This window comes from Syngnathus leptorhynchus, chromosome 17 (genome assembly GCF_054491065.1).
Source record: "Syngnathus leptorhynchus isolate UIUO chromosome 17, UIUO_Slep, whole genome shotgun sequence".
NCBI lineage: Eukaryota > Metazoa > Chordata > Actinopteri > Syngnathiformes > Syngnathidae > Syngnathus > Syngnathus leptorhynchus.
In genome coordinates, this window is record NC_141211.1 from 7,143,156 (window position 1) to 7,170,619 (window position 27,464).

Sequence of the window (27,464 nt, forward strand, 5' to 3'; positions counted from 1 at the left end):
GGGAAATTGACTCGTTCGTGAACAGGAAGTTGCGTCATTTTCTTCTTCGTTTTGTTTTACGGCGAGGTGGCACCAGCTTCAATGCGCATTACCGGGTGTGTGGGATAAGTTACGTTATTGCTTGTTGGTTGAAGTCATATGAACCTAAAAAAAATGTCTTCAGGAAGTGATACGTTTGCTCACGTTCACTAAAAAGAGTCGTTCTTTTGAACGAACTGTTCACTCACGAGCCAACACTATCTGCTTCACGACTGTATTTCAATGGTGGTCATTAGTACTAATATTTTTTTTAAGTGTTACTTGGTGCAAAAGGTTTGAAAACCAATGTTCCGAATCAAAATGTGTAGGAAAACTAGTACAGCGATGTTAGTATTTCTATGGAAACTACTCCAGCTTGTATTTGTTTATTTCTGTTGTTTTCACTTTAATGCCCAAAGTGGGACCATAGTTTGACTCTATTTTGTAAAAACTACTCGCCTGCTGCCCCCAATTCTACGGCTAAGTGTACAACAAAGAGCCCCAAGTGTCACTCTCCCCAGTGGTCTTTGCGAATTAATATAACAGAAACAAATGAGGGGTCGTCTCGGGTTTATGGCCTGTTTTCGTTTGCTACTTATCCGCGTGCTTTCCACCACAAACCCTTCCGCATTTTCCTGCAGCTCTGGGGCTGTGACGTGTCGCGCTGACGGCGGCCTCGGAGCTTGGAGGAGCGGGGGGCTACTAGCATGACAAGATCAGGCTCCAGACGCTCTGCCTTGCTTTGAGTGGAGCTCCAGATACATCCCCCCGACCCCTCCTTCTCGACTCCTCTGCGGCCCGCCCAAATAACGCCAAATACCCGATTGAATCGAGCCCGAGTCTGGGGTAGTGGGGGGGTGACCAAGCGGCCCTGGTAAGCCGAGGAGCGGACGGAGGCCATCCCTGCTGCATCTGGTACGGGGCTCCTTGTTGCTCGTAAGGCGGCCACTTGCAATGCTAAATGTGCACTTGCTCGTGTGTGTTGTGTATTTTTTATTAGGCTTATTCTTCTTCTGCATGCATGAGACATTTTAATTTATTCATTAATTTCCACCGAGAGGCCGCAAAAAGAAGCGGTGTGGCCTTTTCTTCTTAGGCCCAGGCCCAAAGAAAGGCCACAATTTGTAACGGGAATTTAGGCCTATCGTTTTAGTTAGCGTGCTAACTAGCTAGCTCGAAAAAGGAGCGGATTTATTTTGCAGTATGATCACTTCCGCCATGCGTGTATTGTATCAACTCTATCAACGCGCGACAATTCTCAACAGCAGCGCAGTTAAAATTATTTTCTTTGTTTTGATTATTCTACATACGGGAGTAAAATTAGCATTCGTTTGTACACGAAGCTAACAAAATGGCGGATGCTGCTGGTGTGATCAAACTGTTTGTGGCAGAGGTGTGTTCTGCTCACGACATGTAGACCGAGCTTCTTCTCTCTGTTCCATAACCTACTCTTTTTACTTTGTAACTGTTTTGCATAAAACCATTTAGAGTCTGTCTCACGTGTAAAAAATGTGTTCTTCGTCGGTGGCCAGTGCAACACTGCAGTTATTAATTTTTACTTGACTGATCGTATCGTGTCTCGTCTCTCTGGTTGATTCGGTTTGCTGGTGTATGTTAATATAATAATAATAATAATTAACGGCTCGCTGTTGCAAATCATCTTTAACGCCATAATTGTGTCTTTCCCTGAATTTTGGCGGATGGTACCCCAGCATCCTTCAGCATCCCTTTCCGTGGGGGGGGTGGGGTGTAAAAATCTGTACAATGTAACACAGGAAGGTGGTGCTCGTTCGCTTGTAAAGAGTTTCGATGGACTAAAAGAACTCTGAAATGATGTGTGTATGTTAAATCATGCTGTTTTAGCTTCCAACTTGGAATAAGGGACATCAAAGAAAAAATGCATACTACATTTTTTTATTGCTAACTTATCAAAATCTGAAAGAAAAAATACTGTTACTCATAGTGTGAAAGACCTAAGTGTTTTTTTTTTATTTATTTTCAGCTCTCCAGCAACAAATGCAGTGCAAGGACAATGGACGAGGAGGTCACCAGACTTTCAATATCTTCTGAAGAGCCTAAAATAATATTACACGGATCGGGTAATGAGCCATTCTTGTCTATATCGTACCAAAAGTACAAGATAGTAAGAAGAAGACACTATTGGGGTTATTTGAAGAAGCAGGATTCTTAGTTTAGCCAGATAAGTTTGACCTAATATGATGACGCATGCATGACAGTGAGCCATTCAATCCTATGGATCTTTATTTTGAATAAGCAAATGGTCTGCATGCTTATCTGGCTAACTGGGTAATCCTGCCTCTTCCAGATGAGGGTGGTGCCGGCGGGCAGGAGTTTGTTGTGGAGCTTCAAGAGACTTTGTTGGTGTCAGAGGGCGAGGGTGAAGGCATGGCGGTGCACAGGTTTGCCCCAGACGAGCTAGTCATCCAGGATGCTGTTGAGGATGTGGTATCTGAGTATGTGCACTGCGATGAAGATGAAGATGTCGCTGTAGAAACCTGCGTGATGGCCTTGGATGGTGAGGAGGAAGGCGTCGCTATGGGTGACATCCCCGAAGATGGCCTCGACCCCGAGCAGCAGGATGATGACCAAGATAGTTGTGGCGATTATCTGATGATATCATGTAAGTTACCTCATTTGTGCTGTACTGATGATCACCACTCGACAGTGCCGCCATTTTTTTCCCTCCAAAAGTTCAACTGTGTAGAAGCACCAAGAGTAAATGTCACCACCTCCTGTGATTGATTGTGAAGATAAGTCCTTTTTGTCACCCTCACTAGTGGATGAAGCTGGCAAAATGGTGTCAGAGGATGGGACAGAGGTAACTGTTCAAGGAGCAGTGGAGGACCAAGAAGTGGAGAAGGATGAAGATGGACAGGAGGTGATAAAGGTCTACATCTTCAAAGCTGACTCTGGGGAAGATGACATGGGTAAGAAGCATTTTTAACTGAAGCATTCACTCATGGTGTTCTCAAAATATCAGAAACAAACAAGAGGCTTGACATGCTTTTTTTTTTTTTTTTTTTTTCTCAAAAATTGTTCTTCAGGAGAATCAGTGGACATCAGCGATGGGGACATGGATAATGTAGCACTGACAGATTCGGGCCAAACACTTCGAGAGAAAATGGTTTACATGTCTGTCGACGATTCTCATCACCAAGAAAACCATGGTGAGTGAGTTAAAGCAATTGAATTGCAAACTTTGCAGGCCTGAGCAACTTCACTTACAGTCACGAATACTATTTTTGACATGTCAATATTTTGTGTGTGTGTGTGACTGAAGTTGTTTGAGGTGATGAACTTGCTTTTATGCTTTTGTGAAAAAAATTTGTGACATTTAAATGGGTGACAGCTCGGGGTTTCTCAGGTTTTATAATTGGTTGAATCATACTGGAAATCAGATTTAATCTTATTGAAGTAATTCCTTTTGTCCTCACAGTTGTGGAGGATAGCGAGAGCTGTGAAAACCGCAACGGAGCCGCAAGCGCACTCCTGCACATCGACGAATCGGACGGTGTTGATGAAATAGGCCGACAGCGCAACAAGACCAAGCGGCGAACCGAACCACGACAAGTCCAAACAGGTACAAATGGTCACACACTGAAAATCGAATTTTAAAACTTCTGTGTGGGTAGATTTTTTTTCCTTTCACTTTCTTGTATATATTCTTTTCGTGTAGAAGCCCATTCAAATTCCATAGCCATCAAGGTATTTTTCCACACATGTGGTCTACTCTAGATAATGGGACACTTAGTAGATTAACCTAGACTGCTTGCCTTGGTAATATTTCAGTCAATTGATTTTTGTTGCTGTCACTGGAGAAAACTATCAATGGATGGTGTTGCTCTTCTTTCTCCTTCCCAGCCATCATCATCGGTCCCTATGGTCAACCTCTGACGGTGTATCCCTGCATGCTTTGTGGCAAAAAGTTCAAATCGCGTGGCTTCCTAAAGCGGCACACAAAGAATCACCACCAGGAGGTTCTGACCCGAAAAAAATACCAGTGCACAGACTGTGACTTCACTACCAACAAGAAAGCCAGCTTGCATAACCACATGGAGGTGCATGCCCTGAGCACCAAGGCTCCTTTTGAGTGCGAAGCGTGCGGCAAGGAGTTCCACCAGCAGGCGGCGCTCTTCTCCCACAGACTGCAGCACCACCATCGGGAAGCCAAGAGTCAGCAGCAGCAGCAGCAGCAGCAGCCGCCTCCGCCGCCAGCCGCCAAGACGCACAAATGCAAGTTCTGTGAGTATGAAACAGCTGAGCAAGGACTGCTCAATCGACACTTGTTGGCCGTTCACAGTAAAAGCTTCCCGCACATTTGCGTGGAATGCGGGAAAGGTTTCCGTCACCCCTCCGAGTTGAAGAAACACATGCGCACGCATACAGGCGAGAAGCCTTACTCCTGCATGTATTGCGATTACAAGTCCGCCGACTCGTCCAACCTCAAGACTCACATCAAGACGAAGCATAGCAAGGAGATGCCGTACAAGTGCGAGCGCTGTTTCCAGACCTTTGCGGACGAGGAGGAGTTAAACCAGCACGGACTTACGCATGAGGAAAATAAAACCCACCATTGTGCCCACTGTGACCACAAAAGTTCCAATTCCAGCGACCTGAAACGGCACATCATATCCGTGCACACCAAGGACTACCCGCATAAATGCGCCGTTTGCGGCAAAGGCTTCCACCGGCCGTCCGAACTCAAGAAGCACTCTGTGGCCCACCGCACTAAGAAAGTCCACCAGTGCCGACACTGCAACTTCAAAAACGCCGACCCTTTTGTCCTCAGTCGCCACATCTTGTCTGTCCACACCAAGGAACAGCAACAGGCCTCCCCTGAAAAGAGCGAGGCCAAGAGGACAGAGACAGACTCTCCCGCTGCGTCCCCTAAAAGGTCTGCCCCTAGCGCCTCCGCAGCCGCTTCCGGCCCGCCCGCTAGAGTGAGTGCAGCCAGCCTAGCCAGCAGCGTGACCGTGGTTATCGGCAAAGGACAGAAAGAGCGCCGAATTTACCAGTGCCAGTACTGCGACTACAGCACAGGCGACGCGTCGGGATTCAAGCGGCACGTGATTTCCATTCACACCAAGGACTACCCGCACCGCTGCGAGATCTGTTCAAAAGGCTTCCGACGACCGTCGGAGAAGAACCAGCACATCTTGCGCCACCACAAAGATGTGGTCCAGGCAGAGTAATAGGACGGCCCATCGCACCCTCAGCACTGCACCACTCACTATGTGAAGTGTTTGCTGCACTTAGCCTGTCCTCTTGTTTACAGTGAACCCCCGTTTATCATGGATATGTTCCAAGAGGTGAAACTCTGAAGATTTACCCCTTTCTTATATATATATTTTTAAGGTCCTGTTTTAACCAACACATTCATTCGTGTTACTGTCATGAAATCAGAAACTACTTGCTTGCATGGTTCTCCAAATAAGGCAAAGCATGTGTGTTTCAAGATGTATTTGGTACATCACATGAGATGTTTACTGCAAAACACAAGACAATCCAAACAAATGTATTTTTAATTTAAACACCAAAGCAGTCAATCAAGTCTGGATTTCCACTATCTTGTTGCTAGCATGAGCCAAACAGGCGTTAGCATAGATGGTTAGTGGTGCTCCCTCTAACTTATTTGCAAGAACCACACGGGAGACAGTATGCCCTTTCAGCAGTTTGTTCGTGACTGTAGGTACAGCGATGTTCGAACAAAGTCTGCCTTTGGTCTCTTGCAAGAACATATTTATTGAGGACAAGCAGGGAGGGGGGTGACATTGGACATGTTTGGTGGACACCTCAGCAACTGGTTAATCAGTGCGGAGGGTCCCAGCTCATTGTTTTACAAGGTCGTGGAAACAGAAACTAGTGGAGCATTTTAGATGACTAACTAAGCAAGAACGTTTCCACACCATTTGGAAAGTTTCAACAAGTGAATGGTTAAACTTTTCAGAGTCAAGGAAAGGTAAAAGGTTGAAACAAAGATAATCATTCTAGTCTACATTCCAACATAATCATAGGATCAAGATCATTTGTCAACCCTAACAGATGTTACGGCAATTGCGAACAACCGGTCGGTGCTTCTGCACACAAAGCCACCAACACGTGAAATAATATTTGGCCTCGTTGGTATAAAAGTCACGAAAGGATGGCTTTCAAATTGTCTTACTGTGTCGCGGGGGTTCACTGTACTGATCTTTTACACTGTCAACTTCCTGTTTCCTGGCTTGTATACACATGTACATAACACTGATGATGTCGGTGAGCAGCAGAACTCTGTAGACTTGCACTTTTGACTGCATGATGGGGAGGGGAGGGGGGGGTTGCATGGCAGATAGTGCAAATGTCTCTTTTTGATACCCTTTTTCATTTTGCAGACTGCAGTTGTAACTGTCCTCATTTCATTTCCCCAAACCCGTGTGTAAGGTGCGTCTCTGAGTCCCAGTGTACTTAGAGCAGTCTGGATTAGGAGCATATCTGCTGTAGCGCTTGACACTTGGGCTTTTCTCAAAACGTATGTGCCAATTATGGATGACTGACTTAAAGCATTTGTGTTTCCCAATGCTGGAACGGTGGCTTGCATTTTGTGACAAATAGCCAACGCTCATTGGCTCATAAATGAGAAACAATCAATCCTTCGGAGATTAGTATACAAAGTCGCACGATCAGTGAAAATTCGACAATTTGTGGATCAGTGAGTGATAAAAATCTGATAATATTTATCCAATACAAAAATGCCTAAATAGTGATTCGTATCTGTAGTGGAGGGGCGACTATGAGGTGCTGCAAGCTGTAAATGGACTGTCTATTTTTTTTTTTTTTTTTCTTCCAAACAACACACAATGCTCTTACCAGAAGGGAAAAAAAAATGTAAATGTTTGTCGACGCAACTTCAGAAGACAGGTTCTTGTGGTGTACTTTTTACATGTACCCCCTCACCCTTGTGATTTGTTTTTTATATTTATTTCATTTACAAGTTGTTGTATAGTTATGTGTAACTAGACTTCTATGGGACGTAAATTATTGTTTTGTATACAAATCTGTATAAAGCGTGTAGATGTTAAACACTTGATGAAAGTGGGCTGTGTCATTCTGGATGTGTCGTATTTGTTAAAAAAAAAGGTAATAAAACAAAACAAAGTATTTTAGCTCTTTGACTTTTATTAGCATACATTTGTAAAATGTCTTGATGAGTTAAGATGTGGCTGGCAGGAAGCTAGGCAGCAGTGCACTCACCTAAACGGGCCGACACAGTTATGTCCTTCAAAATGTTGAAACCAAATGAAATGTTTGTCTTTACCGTACCATTTTGGGGGAGGATTGCAATGTTTTCAGCTAGGATTCCACTTTCAAGAGAGAACTGCCTGAACCTGTCTTGCAGATCTTGGCTCAGATCCACTCCACGACCTGTGAAACCACTAGGTTAGTCTCCCACTCTTGACCAACGGAACATTTGAAATCTAACCAAGTGTAAAATCAAGATTATTACCATACAGCTTGTTTACAACAGTGTGATGATCTCCAGTCGCCTTAACTGTTTGAGTCAGGGCGTACTGGTCATACTTGACATCCACCACGCGCATGTCGTTCTCATTGCCCCAACCTGATAGACACAAGTGGACAACTCTCATGAAGGCAGAACTTCTTGGATGGAAAAGATATGCAGAGTAACATGCTTGGCATGTGGATTCACTCTCCTTCAAATTTTGAGATTTACTGCTTAAAATATAAATATTTGAGTACAGTCAATATAGTATACACTCACTTGTGTATGTAAACTTTCCAGGCATGTTTGTCTTCTTGGCTAGGTTGTTCATTCTCCAACATGTTCCATCAGGTCTGCATAAGAGCAACTGATACATGGTAAGCAGCTTCAACGTTCTCGCACTTCAAAAATCCACATGAGTCTGTCTTTCTCACTTTAAACTAGCATATGAAATATCCAGGTCACCGTCTGCAGTTGGGTCGAGCATGGCCGTGCCCATTTTCATGCTGGCGCGGTGTCGGACGAACCACTGGCCGTTAGTGGCGAAACCGATCAGGTACCACTTCCCTGCCATCTGCGGAGACGTGCAAAATATCCTAAAGGCTGCAAAAATGACACAAAATCTTTCCACCTAGTCCATTCGTCTTACCCCTTGGACGTTGAAGTCAGCTGGGGGTATGACTTCTGCCCTGATGGAGGTCAGCACCACCGCCAAGACGCTCACCAATAAGACCATAGCAGCCGGAAAGCAACGGACGACAAAGAGGAGAACGTCCAACGGTAAAAGCTCTGCCTGCCTGACATCTCTTTATATAGCGGAGGACTCTCTTTCTCTCTCTCCCCTGCAAGCACACTCACTCCAACCAAAAATGAGAGTTGGGATGAGTCCAAACATGTTCCCGCAGCCACACTTTCAACCCTATCGCGCTTAGGATTCGGCAAAATGTCCTTGAGAGTGTCACATTGCAATATTTCATAATCCCCTTAGTTGGACTCGAAATGGAGAACAAAAGAGTGGGTTCTCTCTGGTGTATTCCACGGCAGAGGGCACAGAATGAAATTCAACTGTCAGCAGTTACAACACAAACAACTTGACACACGAGAAACCAAATGCCAATATGGTGGATCGGATCATCTACTGTATTCACTTGTCCTGCTCTGTCAGGATTTATCGAGTAGAATTGTAAAAATGAGTGTTGATAGTGATTTATAGTATATGGTCTAATTACAAGAGCAACAAAAATGGCCTTTTCCCGTCCGTCCCAGGGAGATCTTTGCATTAAATCCTCACATACCTTGCCAGTTTAAACAAGTAAATAATCAGCCCTGAGGGAGAATGTAATCAATGCAATGTCACTTTTTGCCAGATTATTTAACAAGAACGCTTCAGTTTTATTTTGAGTGAGTTCGGGAACCCAACTTGGAATTTCTTATCGTGGCTTATGCAGCCATTACAATAATTTAACTCAAGAAGCCCACATGGTAATAAAAGGGGATGCATTGATGGGGAAACCAGAAAAACGCTGAGTCCATCAACTTAAACATTACATGAAGACTATGTATTGATTTAAACAACTTGCTCCACCCACCATGTGCATTATGAAAAGGAGAAAGAACACCTAAAATATCATACCCACAATGGACAGGCCTTCATTACCATATTAATAATTAAATATATGTATTTACCACAAAACTGCACAAACAGTCACAAGTCAGCTTTTTATTTTGCACACGTAAGTTTAATATTCCACTCATGAACCCATGTAATATCCATGTTTTGTTTCTATATAGATGTTCAATATTCATAAACAACAAAATGAAAGCACCGTTTCCTGCTTGAAAAACACAAGCTTCACTACGTTAATGTTGAGTTGTGAAACTAGACCAAGTCAGGGGGGCCGGATCGAGGACACGTGGAGGCATCGGCCATAGTGAGGAAATCAACCCAGTTCTGGTAGAATCCTCGTGAATACGTTTCCGTAGCGACGGCAAGCCCCCAAAGGCGACTTTGGCCCGTTTTGTTCCTCAGGGCCAGCTGGGCCTCCCGCTCGGTCACATTGAAGCTGATATTCATCACCTGTGCCACCAGTAGGTACAGCAGCCCACCTGTGACTATCACGCTGTACCAGGCACAGGTGAAGCAGAGCGCCGAGCTACACACACACACCGACAAAGAGGGACATAAAAATGTGGAGCAGTTAAAAATGAGGAAAAAAAGTGGACCAGTATAAATCAATACATTTTTATACACCACAATCAGTTAACCTAAAACCTGCGCAACAAAAACAAAGAAGGTACTTAAAAAAACGACATAGTTGCATAAGTGCACACACCCTCTTATAAATAGCTGTGAGGCTGTGTTCAGAATTAAGCAATCACATTCAAACTCCACACACACCCAGCCAGCATTTAAAGTGCCTTTGATTAATCGTCAATAAATTAAGGTGCAACTATATGCCCCTCAAATATCAACACACCTTGGGTTGAACTGATATTAGAGAGTGGATTTTTAAAAAATATGTGACTGAGTTAAAAAAAAAAAAAAAAAAGCTGCACTAAAATGCCCCTCATCAGATACTTTAGCACCATTTAGATTGTGTTTGCACGTGCCTGTTCATTTTAGAGCTCAGAAATGACATGAATTCCTTTGATAAAATTAGATTCATTTACATTATATTTAATGGACCAATTATTCTATAAAAAAAAAAATCTTGCGGTTCATACCTGGCCTGAGAGTAGACACCCGGGCAGTAGAAGAGCGCGCTGACTAGATATTGTTGAGGACACAGGCTGTGCAGCACCAAACTGATCCCATACAAAGATGTAAGCAGGAACACACACAGGGTCAACAGGAAGCTGCGGTGGTTACCCTGACCCACACAACTGTTTATCCTACAACAAAGTAAAAATCTTGGATTCATCGTATTGAACTCAAAGAAAGTCGATTTTCCGTTGTAGATAGACTATCAAGTCACACACACCAGACACAGTGGTGGTCCAAACGTCGAACACAAACTCCACATGTTCTACAATGTCCCGCCCGAGGAGGTCGCGTTATCTTGCACCAGGGACACCTGCTCCACTTTTCACTTGGTTTTGAGAAAGAGGACGATGCCTCTGTCAGGACAGCCCCAGTGAGATGTCCTGACCCCTTATTGTCCTCCTCGCGTGGTGTCGCACTAATAAATCCCGGGCTTCTCTTGGTCCGAACCAGAGAGACGAGAGTCAAAATCATCCCGGCGGTCACGGTACACAGCTGGGTCTGACTCACGTCTCCGCGAGGTATAATCTCAGTGATGAAGAGGTAGTACGCGTAGGCCAGAGAATAGAGCGCCAGGGTGAGGAAGAAGAGCGTGCGTCTCTTCCTCTTGTGGGTGGCGTAGTAGAGCCACAACACCAGGCCAGGCAGAGCGCTTAAGATGATGATACCAAGAAGGTAGTGCAGCGCCGCCACACGCATCAGGAGAGGCAGCAGAACCAGTGCAGGAACCAGGGAGATCTCCAAGTTGTCAATCAAGGCCTCCAGTAGAAATGAATGACAACCACTACCACTTTTTGGTGCCTTGGCTCTCAGCCATCTTCAAAATCAGTGAAGGGGACAGACAAAGCAATAGACAGGTTTCATTGTGATGTTTAGATAGACAAATGTACCTTCATCCGTACCTGTTGAAGGCCTCGTCCAGATCTTCACAGTCACAGCAACATCCGTACTGGAATACGTCGCATTCGCAGCAACACATTGGATCGTCAGGTTCTGGTGGTTTCAACTTCTCCCATTTCATGGTGGCTTACTTTGACCTACACACAACACAACCCTCACTTGAGGAGAAAAAAAAAAAAAGGTTACCAAAGTCTTGCAAGTAAAATTATATTTACAGTAATACGTAGTTATTAGAAGCTAATTATCTGAATCCTGTGGGATGTCTAAAAAAAAAAAAATTCTATAACCAGCCTTTGGTGCTTTCAATGTAATTTGTTGAAACAAGGCCATTATGTCCATAGAGACACAAACTATCTGGGCCAATCAAGTCCTCAATATTGCACTTGATGACAGCTGAGGTCCAACTATTGTACGTTAATATTGCATATTTCAACATGAACGATGAATATTATCAGCTTCAAAGTGTTCATCAAAATTAGCATTCTTATGTTAGTATTGGCAGAATTTTTGGAGCATTATTTATATCCAGAGTGTGCAGGTGCCGGCCACTGAATGTATTCCTTAGCAAATCGAACTATAATTATTATTAATATTATTATCAGTTGTAGACAATCTTTACAGATTTAAAAAAAATGTCTCCAACTATACAAAGACATAAATATGTTTTCAATTGTTAACTTACCTTTTATTCCCAAACACTCCTGAGCAAGAATGAGTGAAAACGTCTCCCGGCTATTGCTTCGGCTTCGGCTCTTGTGTGAGTGAATGAAGAAAAAAAAAAAATGTGGTGCCTCCGTGCGATGGTCGCCCTCTTTAGCATTCCCATGGTGCGAGCATCTCATCAAGTCTTACCCTTGCTTCTTCACATCGGCAACAAAAAGTTCTTCTTCAGCAAATGAAAGCTAATTTTGCTGCGGTTACCTTTTCCGGAAGGAAAATTTTGGATTATCTGAGGGAGCTTTGTTTCTTAGATGGTCAGCAGCTCTCGGTGGCTCCACACTGGCCTGGCTGCAGGACAAGGCTGCATAATATAATATTAGCCACACGACAGGCAGTGTAGTAGATGGACGTGGAGTGAAGTGAAGTGGAGTGATGTGATGATCTACAAGGCAGCTCCACCCTCTGGGATCACATTTCCTCCCCAACACAAGCAACCTGACCTTGCCGCTTGCTCACAGAAAACTCTGGAAGACTTTGTGACCGGTCCACTTGTTGTTTAGATATTTGTGTCTTTGCATTCCACTTGCTATAAGTTTATTTGCAAGTGTTGTAATGGCCATAGAAAAAAAAAACATGTCTTCATTCGAATATTGTAGTGTGACCCTCATCACTCAGTTTATGATGTAAAACACTTTTACTGGACCACAATGCTCATTCAAGATGAGTCTGAATGTGATTGGTTACTTCTGAATACAGCCACATCCCAGTCTAAATAGGGTGTGCACACTTGTGCAACCACATCTGCACAGCTTTGTCACAGTTCTAAGGTCAGGGGTCAATAGGCTTCCACTCACCCTTGACCCTTGTGAGCCTTATAGAAGCGCTATACGTAGATGGCAATCGACTATAATCATTTGCGACTTAAGAAAATGAGAAGACCAGACTTGCAATGGTGCTTTTATTTTTATGAGCACTCTGCTATGGACTATGAGTTGCCCTTAGGTGATGTCAGGACAGCAGCTGTGAACCCGCCCTCATTTTTCTATCAATTTATCACTGAATATCAGATCATCTAAAAGGGCCACGTGCATTAGGAGCTAAAGGCCCGTGTCTTATGAGGTCACTTAAACCTTTTTAATGTGTATGAGTGTGAGTCTGGATGAACTCAATCAATGCAGTGCAAAAGCTGCTGCTCTTGCTTCTGTGGCTTTGTGCCTCCATTAGTCTTGATGGAAGCCGGAACTGGAGATACACAGGCCGCCTCTAATCTATTTTGGAGGAATTACTGCCGCAATTTGAACGGGCCAGTGTGTGACGAGTGCATGTCATGAGTATGTGTTTGTATGTGTGGGAGGGGGTGCACGGGAAAACTATGACCTCATCATTTTTGGGGAATAATACCTTTGTCTTCACTAGGTTCCAATTGGGTCTTCATTTTAGGGTCATGAAGTTCCGCTATTTGTGGGGGATAAAAAAAAAAAAGCAATACAACAAATTTACAAATTGGAATATTTCAATTTGTATGTACCACTGCAGTCACCAACTATGTCAGTTTGTGTGCCATCTAGCATCTCATTGCCCTTGAGCAGATTCTTCTCCACTTCCACATTTAGAAGTGTAAAAGGGCAAAGTGTCATACAAATGAAATGACCACTCTCTACTCTTCTTGCATCTCCTGCTTTTGCAGGTGTTAAGTCAACAAATAAAACACACTTGAATATATTGCTATTATTATTTTATTTCACGAGACACACTTGACTTTACATAGACATCGTCTTTGTGACAGCACAATTCTAATAGATTCCATTCATTCACATTTTACACACAATATCAAGTATATAGTCCACACAATCACATGATTATCAGACTTTGGAGGATAAAAGCTGGACGATGAGTTGGCCTTCCCTTCAGACAACACAATGTCCCTTTAGTCATGTGTATATTCCCAGGGAATTCTTTTACCTGAACCATTGTGATGGATAAATAAATATGTACTGACTGTTCCTTTTTTACACTAGAGGATGAAATGTAAAAACCTGTGTGCATGATGGAAGGAATGTTTAGATGGGAGAGTAAACACAAAGGAGTTCAAGTAAGGAGTTCACGTGACATTCAGAAATAGAACCGTATAATTTGCACTAGACTGTGCCACCAAACATGGGCTTGAGAAATTGAGGAGGAGGTGCTTAACTCATTCTTCCAAAGTCCGGAACGCATTCTGCATGTCCTCCAGCAGTTGTGCGTAGTCTGCTTTTATCTTAGCTTCGCCATCCTTCACTGGGTCCTGGTGTGTCCATTGGTGATAGCACAAAAAGGTGAAAAAGAATTTGGTTAGTGTTTGATGCATTGGCTCCCCCCCCCCCCCCCGTGTGTCACCACAATCAGCCTTACCTTAAACTTCATCGAGCTAATCTTGTACAAGGTCTCGCCTAGGTGCTCCCTGATCATGGCCCAGGTGATTTTGTTGTCGCTCTGAGCCGTGGACTCTACGGCGTGCCGCGCCATGTCGTAAAAGGCGATCATGTTGGAGAGGATGCCGACCGTTTTGTAGAAAGGGCAGAACCTATTGGTGGAAACGGGGTGAGGTGATATTTTGATGACATGCTTTTGTCATCAATCACCTGTCGTATGGAGTGTAACCGTTCTGCTGCAAGAAGTCGTCTTTAATGAGCTTGGCCACTTCCAGCGTGATCTTGTCAGTCTCGGCCAGAGAAGCCTGAAAACCAAATATAAGCCAAGATGGCATGATGATTTATTGTGCCCCGCTTGAGCTTTCAAAATCATCTTTTTCCCTTACCTTTCCTACAAGCTGTACAATCTCAGCCAGGTCTTCCTCCTCCTGGAGAATCTCCTTGGCTTTTGTACGAAGAGGCACAAATTCAGGGAAGTGTTTATCGTAGTATTCATCCAGCGCCCTTGTGTACTTGCTGTAGCTAATCAACCAGTTGACAGATGGGAAGTGTTTTCTCTGAGCTAACTTCTTGTCCAGCCCCCAGAACACCTGAAAGAACACAAAAGTAGGGGGATAGTGTCACAGTTGATAAGTGTGTCTCATGAATATGTGCATAGCAGTCTCCACTTACCTGCACAATGCCCAATGTGGCTGATGTGACAGGGTCTGAGAAGTCTCCACCAGGGGGCGACACACTAAAAAAAAAAAAAAAATGAACCCAACAATGTGTCACATGTTATTTGATTACCCATCTTGTTAAAATAAAAACCTTCTTACGCTCCTACGATGCTGACACTGCCTTCTCGCTCGGGATTCCCCAGACACTTTACGCGTCCCGCTCGCTCGTAGAAGGAGGCGAGCCTAGCGCCCAGGTAGGCCGGGTAGCCGCTGTCTACACACGATGACACCAAGCCGCGGTTCGCAAAATGGTATCATCGCTGTCACATGCATTGTGAACTCACCGGCGGGCATTTCAGCTAACCGGCCAGAGATTTCTCTCAGCGCTTCGGCCCATCGCGACGTCGAGTCTGCCATCATGCTCACGTTGTAACCCATATCTCGAAAGTATTCAGATAGTGTGATCCCTGTTTGGAATGAGATCAATGAAGGGAAGCACTTCATCAAAGACAGTAGTGGATATTTTTTTGGGGGGGGTACCTGTATAGATTGAAGCTTCTCTGGCTGCCACGGGCATGTTGGAAGTGTTGGCAACAAGTGCCGTTCTCTTCATGATGCTCTCAACTTTACCACCAACTTCCATTGTGAGCTGTTGGGTGGTTTCAGTTTGAATATTGTGATCACTTGAAGATTACAATTCAACCTTTATATGAAATCAAGTCAAGTTTTCTCACTGACCTCTGGGAAATCTCGCAGCACTTCCGACATTTCATTCCCACGCTCTCCACATCCAACATAAACAATGACATCACTGTTGGAATATTTGGACAAGGACTGGGAGATTACAGTCTTTCCGCAGCCAAAAGCACCTGGTATAGCCGTGGTGCCGCCTTGCACGCATCTGTAAAGTGCATCGAACTCCATCAGTTTTGTTCAAAACATAAATGTTTACATTATATTCAGAGAGCCTCACGGAAAAAGCGCATCCAGGACTCTCTGACCAGTGAGTAGAGGATGATTGGCAGGCAGTTTTTCTGTGACTGGGCGGACTTGTCGCACCGGCCACACCTGCACCATGGTTAACTTCTCCTTGATGCCTTCAAAATCCAGTTCAAGAACCACATCCTGAACGCATCCATGACAAAAAAAAGCATTCATTTCGATTGAAACACAAACAGCAACAAAACGATCGGGAACCAAGACTCACAGAGACGTCGTAATTTCCGGGCGGTGCCACGTAAGTGACTGTGCCTCTGCTGCGAGGCGGAAGCATCAGTTTGTGCTTTATTAGGGAGTTCTCAAACACCATGCCATAGATGTCGCCACCTGTAACGTGACTGCCAACCTACGAGACAAGTTTTTTGTTATGATTTTAAGAAGTATTACTATGAACACATTGATGTTTTCCGATCCACCTAACAGCATACCCGAAGACTTTGGCACGGAGTAAACTCCCATTTGATGTCTCTGTTCAAGGCACCGATATTCACTCCTCTTGGAATGTAGATGCTTTGTGTGAGGTCATTGATGTCTTTCAGTGGTCGTTGGATCCCATCAAAGATGGAGCCCATGACTCCTGGCCCCAACTCCACAGAGAGGGGTTTACCTGTGCGAAGAACTGGATCACCCACGGACACACCAGCTATGGGGGCTTAGTCAAGGAAAGCAACACGCTGCAACACCAAAGACAGTGAGTAGTACCAAATGACAGTTTAATAACATTCAATGAGTATGACCTGCTAAGTATTTGACTCCAGGGGAGCAACCCGAGTGGAAAAACAGGATACAAGTCTCTTCATAGACCTGGATGGTGGCCATGTCTCCTTCTAAACGGATGATCTCTCCGACCAGTTCGCTGTGGCCTACGCGGACCAGCTCGTACATGGCGGCTCCCGCCATTGCTGTAGCTGTCACCACTGCGAAAGAAAAGAACAAATATCAACAAACACAGGTATTTATTATGTAATATGAGGCACACAGGGTTAGTTTATTATTTGGGTTAAGCTAGGTCCAGCTTTTAGATGTTGAAAACAAAACTGTATATTTAAAAGCAAAATGATGAATTAACATCATGCATTTTGAATCTATTTCCAAAAGGCAACTAAACAATACCTGGTCCAGAAACTCCATGGACGTATCCGAACTGGCTTTCTCGTTCGGCATCCTGGATCTTTGGAAGTTTTGAGGTATCCATCTTGACAATTCACCTTCTGAGAGACCCATTGAGACATACGTGTTACACACACACACACACACACACACACACACACACACACACACACACACACACACACACACACACACACACACACACACGCTGTTAGGCCACTTAAACAAGCGCAAAGACTTCATCATCTCCAATGTCAATAACAGGCCAGCTCACGTGACCCGATGCTGCAGTATAAATGACAGCACAGGGTCGGTCACTCGCTAACACAGACGAGGCTGCAGAATATTTATGAGCATCTATTACGATCGTCGTAACTATTTTGTGTGTTGTGCTTTTGGCTACAACTGAATCAAGTGTTTCTGGGTTAAATCGTTAGTCGAAGTAAAGCTGATTCGTGTACACGTTCAAGTCAGCTGACTGCCTCGCAACGACATGCTAACGTCATCATCCTCATCATAAACACAGACAAATAAATCATCATTATCAAGTCATACTAATGCAACTAGTAATGTCCTACCTTGCAGGTATGTACAGTTATCCAGCTTTATCTCTCACGTATTAGCTGAAGAGAGAAGCTTAGCTCTACTAATCACCTGCCCAGCACTAGACAGGGAAGAAACCGGAAGAAACCGTCGCCATTGTGGCTCTGGCCGTAGTCTCGGTGCCAAAGAGTGAGTCGTGTCTCGGAGCCAACATGGCAGCGGAGGCGACACAGTTTCTGAGTCACAGGTCGATGCAATTCTGCAGGCACGCTGCTGACATCTATTGGACATAATTGATAGCTTCATCTTAACTAAGCAGTAATACAATAACAATTCATTATTTATTGACGTAACACGTTGCTAGAGACACGATACTGTATTTTTTTATTGTTTGTTTTGACTAAATCCAAGTGTATGCCACTGCGGATGGTGGCTGTCGAGGTTCAAATTAAGCAGCAATGACATTTACGTCAAATATTTCTTTAGATTTACGAATAGTTTGTGCTTTTTTTCATCATGTATATATCTTTTTGACAGCTACCTTTCTCCAAATACTTGAAGGGACTGAAGGATGTTTAAACTATTGACTTACAGACCGCAGTTTATTTAAAAAAAAAAAACAAAAAAAACACCCCCTCCCCAAAAATGTAACATGCAATGAAAATGAGGGGGAAAAAGTCTTGCATATCACAAACATATTGCTTTATTGCTCTTGCCACGCAACATTTTAGCGTGATTGAATCAAAGGAAATAGAAAGATACAGTTGGGATAAAGTTAGGGAGACCGTCATGATGCATTTTTATCATAAAACAAAATAAGTATAGACATATATTAGACTGTTAGACATAAAACAATACATGACATTGTGGCACAAAAGTGATAAAAATTTAAATACTAGTGTACTCGTGAAATTTCATGATCTTGTTCATGTCGTGAAACAACAAAACAAAGTGAGGAAAGTCATGGCAAATACAAACACACATCCTCCTCATCACATCTTTAATCATACAGAAAGTCAAAACGAAGCCACACTGAAGTCAGTCCGACCATTCATTGTCATCCAGCTCCGAGTCGTCGTCAGAATCGGTGTACTCCACCGCAATACGTCGTGACAGGATGGTGGCCACGTCGTTCCCGATTGGGTCACGCTTGCTTTGCAGCTCTTGCTGCTCTTGCACTTTTTTCAATTGGATGCCTATTGACCAGAAGCAAGTGTTACAATCACATACATTTCCTGACCATGGAGACGGATCAGTACCCACCCATGCGGATTGCAGATAACAGATCACTCCTCACATCTCTCTGTGGTTTTATTTCAGTTCTGATGCTTCCACTGAGGTGTGATGAGGTAGCTGGGGGAGGGAGAGGTGGTGGCGGGGGACCTGGGGGGGGAGGTCCTGGAGGAGGTACAGGTGGAAGTGGGTAACCTGGACCACCATGCGTAGTGGCTCCATTGTGAACTGCTGGGGGGCTGAAACCAAAGGCTGTCTGGGCTGATGGGATGGGTGGGCCTTGGGTAGGTGGAGGGTGGGCGCAGCTGATAGACAATGAAAAGCAAAATGGATTTGGTATCATTAAAAATTAAATTCGAGCTTTAATTACATAACAGTGCTTATCTTCCAGTCATACTTATAATCTGCCGGCAGGCGTATTGAAGTGTTCATCTTCTCTGCGGCTTGAGTTTCTAAAGTTGTTTTCTTATAGTTGACGTCAATGCTGTGGTATTCGTGCTCTGGCGGTGGGGATGGCTGCACGTTCCCATGTGACTTGATGAAGTTAGAAGGGCCGTGTGATGGCACAGGTGGGCTAGGATAGTCAAGCAGGTCGGGCCTTAGAAGAACAAAATGAAAGACGTTATTTCCACTTTGAATAATAATTAATTTCGAGACTCAAAATGAGGATTTGAAGTTCCTTGATCACATTTCCATGACACAAACCTGCCCTCTGGGGAAAGTGAGCCTTCGGAAGATGCCCCTCGCCGCAGAGTTTGGGGGTGGCGGTGATCCGGTCGGAGCTCTTTGTCGAAAGCCATCATGTTCCATTCTTGTCTGCGGTTGCGAGCCTTCCTCACCTTCTTCACCTGGCGCTGGATGGTGCTACTCTCCACGCACCGCTTCTGCTCCTGAATGGAAGCTAAAGTCGTGAGCATGCATGCAAAACATGGGCATTGACAACTGCTCAGCAATATTAGTTGTCGCTGAGGATAAAGAATATATGCCGATTAAATGGTGTGTGCCTCCTCTCACTCTTTGCCTCCTCCTTTCTTTCCTCTTGTCCTCTGTGTCTTGCAGCATTTTCTCCTTCCACAAGTCAAAAAAGTAGGATGGGTCTGAGTAGAACTTCATGGCGTCAGTGCCGTCCTCTCTGTTAAAAAAAACCTTTGCGTTCATCCTGTTTGTAAACGAGTCAACGAGATCAGTGTTTCACAACCAACTTTGACGTATACCTAAAAGCAGTGAGGTCTCGAAGAGGAGGTGGCTGGTCGCTTTTGTCGTACATATCGGTCACCGAGCTCGGTGTGCTACCTTTGGACAACGCCTGCTGGTCCTGTTTGGTTGAGCTTTTAAAAGCCTTCCTCAGGTTTATGGCGTGCAGAGAAACTGCAAAACAGGAGGCTGCATGAAGGGCTGTGAAGGTGGTGAACATATTGGAAAACGTTTTTTTGTGTGTTTTTTTTAAACATATTTATGGTTGGTACAACTGACCTTCTTCCACACTGGAGTCTAGCTGAGTGACCTTGATAGCCAAGCGGTCAATGCGATCTTGGAGTGAGTTTGAACGTAAATAAAATGTGTTGGCTTCATTGAAAAGATCACCAAATACATTTTCTGCATGTTTACCTGCAAGCAACATTTTTTCAGAATATCTGTTAGTTGATGATAATGTGGCTAGGATACTAGATGACTTTTAGATTATACAGTATCCAATTTTATAATCTACACTCTCTAGGCACTTCAGCGACTGTTTGTGTGCTTTTCTAAATCCAATTAATTTGTCTGGATTACGGGTGTGCCACGTGATACGTTTTCAAGCAAACGTTAAGAATGGCAGAGTATTGTAATTAGACTGGCTTTGTGTTCCCATCTATTCTCCATTTTAGCTTGCCTGTAAATTCTCTAACCCTTCATAACGTGACTAAATCGCATCACACACATTGAGCACGTGGATGTGTGGGTCAGTGACAAGCCAGATGTCCGTGGGCAAATTTGTTTCCAAAAATAGCCTGTTAATGTTTCTCTTTGCATGTCACATTGCAGCCTTTGTCTTTGTGTTTGACATGATCAAGTATTTTGGGTTGTAGGGGAAAAAAAAGGTACATATGTAAACATGCATCATTCAGTTCATGAACATCAGAGTATCTTACTCAGACTACTGAGCTGACGGATGATGGCAGACAAGGTGTTGTTGTTGACACATTCCAGCTCGCTATCAATCCTGCCGGGCACTGCACCTTGGCATAGGTGCCGAGGCTCAATGGTTCTCCTGACCAAAGGCATCACTCTTCTTCCTCACACCTCGCCCACGGCACCTGCTGGAAGACAAGACAAAATTGGTGTTAATTGAGCACCATACAACACCAAAATGTACCTTTCACAGAGAAAACTACTTCATCTGACTTTGCATATTATTGAATATTGTGTGCCTCTTCAAATGGATTAACTCTATGATGCAGGTTAAGTCATAATTGCATGCCAAATCTGAATCCATATTTACAGTATATTCACCGCTTGAATTTATTTAATGTCCATATTGTTGCATGTCTATTCAGGGTAAGAATTTAATTCCGACGTGTTTGGGCCATACTTGGCAACATAGTGCCCTTTGTTAAAGGACTAAATCATAATAATAATGAAAAAAATAATATAATAATAAGAAATCAGAAAGGTACGTGACCCAGCAAATATGTTTCTTTCTTTTTTTCCCCCCTTATTTTATTCCCACTTGCAATTTTTATTTTTACCGTAACCCATAATTCCTTGCGCGTCGTGCTGTCCAGGTGCGCAAAACGATTTCAAAATGAACGTGCAGCACTCAAATACCACTGGTAACCATTTCCAATACTCTTTACAAAACATTCATGTGCGACAATGTAACAGCGGGAGCGCAAAACACATTTCTTTAAATGTAAAAATAAATAAATAAATAAAAACGTACCTGCGCTGTTGTCAGAATTGAGTATATTCGTTTTTCACGCGCCAGGCGAAGCGGTGGACACCAATTGGTTTCATGAAAATAAAAGTTTTAAAAAATCCATATCTACTTGTTTTAAATTCCTCAATGCAGTCGTGTGCCAGCTCTGTTGGAGAAATTCGTGCACGACGGAATGCAGTGTGATAACATGACCTCCCAGTCTAAATCACAACACGAGAGGATTTAGTCAGCAGATTTACTGGATCGACCAATCCCTTAGTAGACCTCTGACATCCTGTGTGCTTTTTTTTTTTTCCTCTGCCAGGCCAAAGACCTCACCTTGGACTAAGTATGAGGGAAGTCATAACCTTGAATCAACAAGATCTTCATGTTCAGGTGAGGATATAACTCTCAAACTACGCATCCCTTTGTACTTGTCATGCACCAGCAAATTGATGCCTAGCTTCAAGGCCATGTCAATATTGCACAAAGCATCTTCACAGTTAACACACACAAACTGTAAAGCCCACCCATATATTGGTGTCCATTACTGTATAGTACTTTTTGTGTTCTAATCTTGCATCTTTTCAAGAGGTAGAATTCACCTGTTGCTAGTATCACAATGACTGTCAGCTCCAGTCCCTCAAGTTGGTCTCTTGTATCTTATACCCAATGTTCAAAATAAACAGAAGCCTACAAGTCAGTTAATAGCTTCCCTGGATTAACAGTGAAAGGAGGCACTCGCTATTTGATTTGAAAGCATTACACACGCACACAAACACAGACGCACACACAAACACACGCTCATCGCTCCTTTATCACAGATGGCATCATCTGGATTGTGGGAGGGAGCAGTGTAACCTAGATATGGAGGCTTAAATCTTTATAAGTAGCACACCGTCAGACTCTTAAACCTCCAAACAGGAATCTGCTTATTCCATCAATACATCATTTAATCCAACATTAAGGATGTTGTTCCGATTTCGTCTTGTTTTTAATTTCTGTGTATGTTAATATTTGCAGAACCCCTCTGTTGTATAATAATGAAATCAGGCAGGAAATCTTGCATAACCATCAATGGAATATTAGAAGTGTCCTCGATAATCCTTTCATTTACAAAAGCGTCATTGTGTTAAAGTGATGTGAATACAAATATCTAGGAATTGTCTCACCAAATGAAAGTGTTAACCCTAACCTGCCTCAATAACATCTTCATGTAAAAAAATGTAGCTTCACTTCACATGCTCTGCCTAAAAGTCATTAACGGAATTTATACTACTATATTAGTGATGATGAGAAATCACTAAAGTAAAAGTATGAGGACTGTATTTTATTTTCACTTTATTATAATTCTGTTCATTTATGTTTACACTTGTATGATAAGTGTAATTTATTACTGCATATAATTTCCATTTGTTTTACACAGCGTCCAAGAAAGGAGTTTCTGTGTGTTTGAAGTCTCACTGTAGCTCATAACAGCAGCATATCCATATTTTAAAAACTAATAAGACGCATGTCACTTATGGGTCATCTATGTTTTCGATGGTGCAATAATCTCCAGCTCAGCGGTTTTAACCCCAATACAATACATACACCCCGTGATCATCTTTGTCAATTCAATTTCCCTTTCCCAACAGTGCCATCTTCTGGCTATTGTTGGTATGACATGTAAATGAGCTGATTAGCGTTTTCCTGCATGTATCAAGGAAAGAAATGCCAAATATTTCTCATATGAATTGTGTTTTATGGGCAATTTAGTTACCATGTGTTGAAACTAAGAGTATGATGTATATATTTGTACATTTAATATACACTGAAATATTTCTTTGGATGGGCTTTTCTAAGTTTCATAAAAATACTTGAAAAAAAAACAAAACATTATATAATGACCAGCCAAAGCATTATGAACATTTTGACAAAAATTACGATATCCAAATAGTCAGCTTTTATCAAGATAATAATGTTCAGTTTTGCTTGCACTGCCATTGAGGAAATCATTCTAAAAGACCTTTTAAAAAAGCCTCAAGGCTTATTTCAAAATGTTTTATTTCAAATACAAAATTGTACTCCTTATGGCGCTTTCCTAATGTAATTAAGCTCCAGTTGTCTTCTTGTCTTATTTACAATGGGCCTCAACAAAAGACAAAACGTTGAATTTTTCCCAGAGTGGCGCACCGCACATCACACGACAGCGGGAAAAATAATCAGGCGCAGCTTAATACTGCATGAAAAGCCTTCACAGTTCCTGAGCCGCCTTAAGTGGGGGTGACTCTAAGAATGCCTTGGCTTGTTTGTCTCATGGTTTAAGTGGTGCGCATAGCCATGGAAAGATCATTAAATCACTGTTTTACCACTCGGTTTAATCCCCATAACAAAAGGGGCCGATGCGAAAAATGGGGAGAAAGAGAGAAAAAAAAATGGCGAATGAGATTAAGAAGAAACTTGATGGATCCAAAGTGACGGCTCGGGTTCCCAGCCTTGCCAAAAAGGGAGTTAGGAATCTTGATTCCGTATCTCCCGAGCTGAAGAGTGGCGGCTGATCGGACATTCCCCGTTCACCCCTGCAGTGGCCAGCCGCGCTTGTCGTGTCCGCCGCTGTGGCCATCTGCCGGATTACTCAGCAGGATATATTTTTATAGAGAGCATCCTATTCATATCTTGCCTGCAAAGGTTTACATTAAGGTTGAACTCGGGTGCACTTACAATGGCGGATGAAGTAAGCCCTGTCCTTCTTACAGCACCCCCCCCCCCCCCCATCTTCTCACTGTTCGGGGGTGCCAATGGCACAGACTTGAAAGGGGCTGCTTTTGCCGTGCCATGAAAGAGGATCTCATGCCACTGTCTGCTGCCGATTGTTTTGTTTTTTTGTTTTCCCTCCAAGCACTGACAATAAAGTAGTGCCCAGCATGAAGGGAGAAAAAAAAAAAAAACATTTGGATGTGCCAAGTGCAATTGTTTCAGCTAATAGGCATCAACAGGCCAACTTCTCCCAGTTACCATACAGGTGAACTCATTCCTGGGAAAATGTTTTTCTCTTTCTCAGCCTTGTAGGCGCGATGGCGTCCCCCTTTTTCCTCGCTCTAACGGGATTAGTCGTGCCAGTGCTACCCCGGCTGTCACGGTACTGTCTACTTCCCATCTCTCTTCTGGGCCTCTAATGTGATTAACCCATTCCCTGTGGTCCAAATGGTTCTGGAGCGGGGGGCAGCCGGCCGGGGTGGGGAGGGGGGCACCTCCTTGGCATGTTTACCATGATGCCCGACTTGCAGTCACTGGCACCTTTTGTCAGGAAGGAAGGACCGAGGTCAACGTAGTGCTAAGTCACATGGGCGAGGAATTGGTTCTCTCTTCTAACACTGATCATTTTAAACAAATACCTTAACACTGACTGTTAAGCGCTCACTCATTTGATTATGATTGCCGACGGCCATCATCTTGTCAAACGTCAGTGTCGCGGGGGTTTCGCTTGTTTAACACGCGTCACGCTCATTTCCGTCGTTTTAGGGGCACTGTTGTTTGCGGAGGACCACGTGCCCTTTGCCACCGCTCACAGGGAGCTCTTTCGTCGCCCCAAGACTACATCCAGAAATCATCTTGACATTGACAAACACTTGTCATGTCACTTCATGTTACTTTTTTTATGGAGTGAGATGTAATTCCATCTAATCTGTGAAATATGGTAAATATAAATATTATTCACCAATGAAAGATGTCTTGGCGGGAAACGGGTCACTTTTAAACCTGTCTACAAAGTGCGAGCAATTACCTTCTTAGAAAAAATTCAATACTCCTGCTTGAATTTGTCAGACATACAAGTTTTTGGGGGAAAACATCCTAAAAAAAAAATGTCAACACCAGAATGCCAAAGACAGCTTTTCACGTGAGCACACAGCTCGGCTCAGGCGACAGCATGGTGAATTAGGAGTCTTAATTAAGATTTTTAACAACGCTCATATGCGAGACGGCGGGCTTGAATAGGGTGGGGTGGGGTGGGGTGGGGTGGGGTGGGGTGGGGTGTGGCGGCTCCTTAAACAGCTGCCCGCTCCCAAACAAGCCGCAAAGTTAACATCAAGAATCCCCACTATGAAGGAATGTGTCACATCATTAGTCAGTGCTCTTGCTTCTGTGTTAGCGTTTCCTCTCCATGAGCATTTTTTGACACCTTTAGTTTTATATATGTATTTATATTTCAAGCATTAGTAAAAGGCGCAAGCAAGAACAATTCAACATTGTGGCCCAAAGACAATACTGAGCATGAGATTGCCGCTCCCCTTGTGTAGAGATTTGGTGGCTTTCCAATCCTGATATCTTTGCCAGCACCATGTAATGGAAGGTGACACTTATTGTATTAGCAAGAGCTAATGAGTGTCTAAAAGCTGTGTGACTGTGTGTGCCCAGAAATCTCATCGTGTGCGTTGGTTGCTTAGAAAAAAAAAAAAAAGAACAATGTCTTTTTGCAAAAGAGGTGCACCCCCTCCAAAAAACAAACAGCCGTACCGCCATCAATGTGACTCTCATGAGGCACGCGAGTGCAATTATTCCACTTCGAATAGAGATATGAAGGAGCAAAAATTTGTTTGCAACTTCAGTTGACCTTTGGTCAGCTAACTTGAATCTATTACTGAGACCATTCAAACTTGTGCATTTTACCATAAAAAATGTAGATTTTCCATTAGGCTTCATATCCATGAAATTAATGATATGTTGTTAAAATGCATATTGGTCAAACTTCATATATGTGACTGAACAAAATATGTTTGTCTTGGTTGAACTATTAAAGTGTCATACTCTTTTCTTAACATTGCAAGGGACTAAAATAATTGATTCCTACATGAACACTTTCCTAAATCTAACTTTTTTTTGGGGCGTAATTCAGTTTTGAAGCAATTCACCATGAACATCAGTAAATTGGATCAGTAGTAGTACACAGCTTTCTCCACAAGGGGGATATCATGCTATTAAAATGTTTCTATGCAACCGCTTGAGCTCGAGGCACAGCTATTCAATTAATAAAACATTAGATTTATTTAGTTGTGTGTTGAAAGGACAAGCATGCGATGTATTTGGGATAAACTACATTGTAAAATGCACATTGGGCATTTTACTTTGCCCTTAGAATAAATTGCTGCTTTTGGGTTTTGAAGGGAAAAAAAAAAATCACCTTAAACTCATTCACCAGCGTGACACAAACTGCAGAAATTCTTGTCATTGTTCCAAATTTATGAATAGCCTAATTTGTCACCGGATCGCACATGTGCCCTTTCACAGACGTGGACATTTTATGGACGCTTTCACTGATGGGCAGCTTTGAGGAAAAATAATGTCGTCAAAGCAGGAGGCTGTCAACTATCGGCACATGGCCCACTGGAGATAGAATGACATCAAGGAACTGGAATGCCATCGGGCTTTTTCAAAACGCCCGCGCGGACCTACACTCGCTCCACAGGTCAAGCACAGTGCAGTCATCTGCACGTAACTCAGCCTGACACAATTTGACCTCACGCCATCGCCTTCTCCGCTTGCCCTTTTGTTTTCCTGCACTCTCCTGGGAACGGCACTTAATACTATCCGTACACAGTCTATCAAATGTGTTAGTCTTCTAAGCTCTCATTTCTCAACATTTGCTTTTCTATTATTTGCCACAACCGCAGATCTTTTCACCAATGGCCCTTTGTCGGCCTTCACCGAGGAGGACGGGGGTCTGATGGAATTGTTTGGCTCAGGCTGCCATCAAAGGCAAAGCTCCTTTGGAGGCTTGGAGGATGAGGCA

General features: G+C 43.4%; 6 protein-coding genes across 23 annotated transcripts in view; 2 read left to right on the forward strand and 4 right to left on the reverse strand.

Annotated features, from left to right (window-relative positions):
- The first annotated feature begins 218 nt into the window (after positions 1-218).
- Positions 219-7,176, forward strand: LOC147043520 (zinc finger X-chromosomal protein). 9 transcript variants are annotated; one of them, XM_085935606.1, is made up of 8 exons: positions 219-954; positions 2,021-2,117; positions 2,345-2,438; positions 2,513-2,659; positions 2,817-2,966; positions 3,084-3,206; positions 3,476-3,619; positions 3,901-7,176. In XM_085935606.1, exons 3-8 carry the CDS (start codon positions 2,345-2,347, stop codon positions 5,229-5,231), a joined length of 1,989 nt encoding a protein of 662 aa, XP_085791732.1. In that variant the 5' UTR covers positions 219-954; positions 2,021-2,117; the 3' UTR covers positions 5,232-7,176. The 9 variants fall into 9 exon arrangements, with proteins under 9 accessions (XP_085791732.1, XP_085791731.1, XP_085791733.1 ...); XM_085935605.1 differs by having other exon boundaries at positions 219-933; XM_085935607.1 differs by having other exon boundaries at positions 219-933; positions 2,531-2,659.
- LOC147043521 (lipocalin) lies at positions 6,735-8,289 on the reverse strand. The gene is made up of 6 exons (XM_085935611.1): positions 8,169-8,289; positions 7,954-8,093; positions 7,799-7,872; positions 7,523-7,636; positions 7,339-7,440; positions 6,735-7,269 (listed from the first exon to the last, which is right to left on the reverse strand). The coding sequence occupies exons 1-6, from the start codon at positions 8,253-8,255 to the stop codon at positions 7,250-7,252; spliced, it is 537 nt and encodes a 178-aa protein (XP_085791737.1). The 5' UTR covers positions 8,256-8,289; the 3' UTR covers positions 6,735-7,249.
- Positions 8,290-9,398: 1,109 nt separating this feature from the next.
- On the reverse strand, positions 9,399-11,301 carry zdhhc23a (zDHHC palmitoyltransferase 23a). Its single transcript, XM_085936449.1, has 4 exons — positions 11,183-11,301; positions 10,501-11,097; positions 10,244-10,411; positions 9,399-9,672 (listed from the first exon to the last, which is right to left on the reverse strand). Exons 1-4 carry the CDS (start codon positions 11,299-11,301, stop codon positions 9,399-9,401), a joined length of 1,158 nt encoding a protein of 385 aa, XP_085792575.1.
- Positions 11,302-13,569: 2,268 nt separating this feature from the next.
- Positions 13,570-17,796, reverse strand: LOC147043523 (V-type proton ATPase catalytic subunit A-like). Its single transcript, XM_085936415.1, has 15 exons — positions 17,598-17,796; positions 17,023-17,120; positions 16,698-16,826; positions 16,338-16,552; positions 16,118-16,255; positions 15,884-16,035; positions 15,649-15,811; positions 15,451-15,559; positions 15,255-15,377; positions 15,070-15,184; positions 14,924-14,987; positions 14,638-14,841; positions 14,462-14,556; positions 14,232-14,403; positions 13,570-14,124 (listed from the first exon to the last, which is right to left on the reverse strand). Exons 2-15 carry the CDS (start codon positions 17,102-17,104, stop codon positions 14,032-14,034), a joined length of 1,854 nt encoding a protein of 617 aa, XP_085792541.1. The 5' UTR covers positions 17,105-17,120; positions 17,598-17,796; the 3' UTR covers positions 13,570-14,031.
- The window catches only part of LOC147043524 (cationic amino acid transporter 2), a 53,937-nt gene continuing 43,813 nt past the window's right edge, over positions 17,341-27,464 (forward strand). The window contains exons 1-2 of one of the 4 annotated variants that reach the window (XM_085936411.1): positions 17,341-17,809; positions 22,020-22,090. The gene's annotated coding sequence lies outside the window, so the exon portion shown is untranslated. Of the gene's footprint in view, positions 17,810-21,554; positions 21,609-22,019; positions 22,091-27,000; positions 27,141-27,464 lie in introns of those variants that run through there. The other 3 variants (XM_085936412.1, XM_085936414.1, XM_085936413.1) reach the window with 3 other exon arrangements.
- On the reverse strand, positions 18,269-21,951 carry LOC147043525 (actin-binding protein WASF3-like). 7 transcript variants are annotated; one of them, XM_085936419.1, is made up of 9 exons: positions 21,719-21,951; positions 20,928-21,092; positions 20,269-20,403; positions 20,010-20,190; positions 19,810-19,927; positions 19,501-19,685; positions 19,193-19,393; positions 18,826-19,100; positions 18,269-18,758 (listed from the first exon to the last, which is right to left on the reverse strand). In XM_085936419.1, the coding sequence occupies exons 2-9, from the start codon at positions 21,058-21,060 to the stop codon at positions 18,601-18,603; spliced, it is 1,386 nt and encodes a 461-aa protein (XP_085792545.1). In that variant the 5' UTR covers positions 21,061-21,092; positions 21,719-21,951; the 3' UTR covers positions 18,269-18,600. The 7 variants fall into 7 exon arrangements, with proteins under 7 accessions (XP_085792545.1, XP_085792550.1, XP_085792544.1 ...); XM_085936424.1 differs by having other exon boundaries at positions 20,010-20,163; positions 20,928-21,095; XM_085936418.1 differs by having other exon boundaries at positions 20,928-21,095.

What these genes read in the sequence shown, in the direction of transcription:
- LOC147043523 (XM_085936415.1), bottom strand. Translation starts at nt 17,104, where the DNA reads ATGGATACCTCAAAACTTCCAAAGATCCAGGATGCCGAACGAGAAAGC. An exon ending in CCGGAAATTACGACGTCTCT is followed by an intron (nt 16,036 to 16,117) that starts GTGAGTCTTGGT and finishes GGATGCGTTCAG; the next exon opens with GATGTGGTTCTTGAACTGGA. An exon ending in GTCCTGGATGCGCTTTTTCC is followed by an intron (nt 15,812 to 15,883) that starts GTGAGGCTCTCT and finishes TGCACTTTACAG; the next exon opens with ATGCGTGCAAGGCGGCACCA.
- LOC147043520 (XM_085935601.1), top strand. Translation starts at nt 1,370, where the DNA reads ATGGCGGATGCTGCTGGTGTGATCAAACTGTTTGTGGCAGAG. An exon ending in AATAATATTACACGGATCGG is followed by an intron (nt 2,118 to 2,344) that starts GTAATGAGCCAT and finishes TGCCTCTTCCAG; the next exon opens with ATGAGGGTGGTGCCGGCGGG. An exon ending in CGATTATCTGATGATATCAT is followed by an intron (nt 2,660 to 2,816) that starts GTAAGTTACCTC and finishes CACCCTCACTAG; the next exon opens with TGGATGAAGCTGGCAAAATG.
- LOC147043521 (XM_085935611.1), bottom strand. Translation starts at nt 8,255, where the DNA reads ATGGTCTTATTGGTGAGCGTCTTGGCGGTGGTGCTGACCTCCATCAGG. An exon ending in CTGACTTCAACGTCCAAGGG is followed by an intron (nt 8,094 to 8,168) that starts GTAAGACGAATG and finishes ACGTCTCCGCAG; the next exon opens with ATGGCAGGGAAGTGGTACCT. An exon ending in ATTTCATATGCTAGTTTAAA is followed by an intron (nt 7,873 to 7,953) that starts GTGAGAAAGACA and finishes GCTCTTATGCAG; the next exon opens with ACCTGATGGAACATGTTGGA.
- LOC147043525 (XM_085936419.1), bottom strand. Translation starts at nt 21,060, where the DNA reads ATGCCTTTGGTCAGGAGAACCATTGAGCCTCGGCACCTATGCCAAGGT. An exon ending in AGACTCCAGTGTGGAAGAAG is followed by an intron (nt 20,191 to 20,268) that starts GTCAGTTGTACC and finishes CCACCTTCACAG; the next exon opens with CCCTTCATGCAGCCTCCTGT. An exon ending in CGAGACCTCACTGCTTTTAG is followed by an intron (nt 19,928 to 20,009) that starts GTATACGTCAAA and finishes TTTTTTTAACAG; the next exon opens with AGAGGACGGCACTGACGCCA.
- zdhhc23a (XM_085936449.1), bottom strand. Translation starts at nt 11,301, where the DNA reads ATGAAATGGGAGAAGTTGAAACCACCAGAACCTGACGATCCAATGTGT. An exon ending in CTGGACGAGGCCTTCAACAG is followed by an intron (nt 11,098 to 11,182) that starts GTACGGATGAAG and finishes CTGATTTTGAAG; the next exon opens with ATGGCTGAGAGCCAAGGCAC. An exon ending in GGTGTCTACTCTCAGGCCAG is followed by an intron (nt 9,673 to 10,243) that starts GTATGAACCGCA and finishes GTGTGTGTGTAG; the next exon opens with CTCGGCGCTCTGCTTCACCT.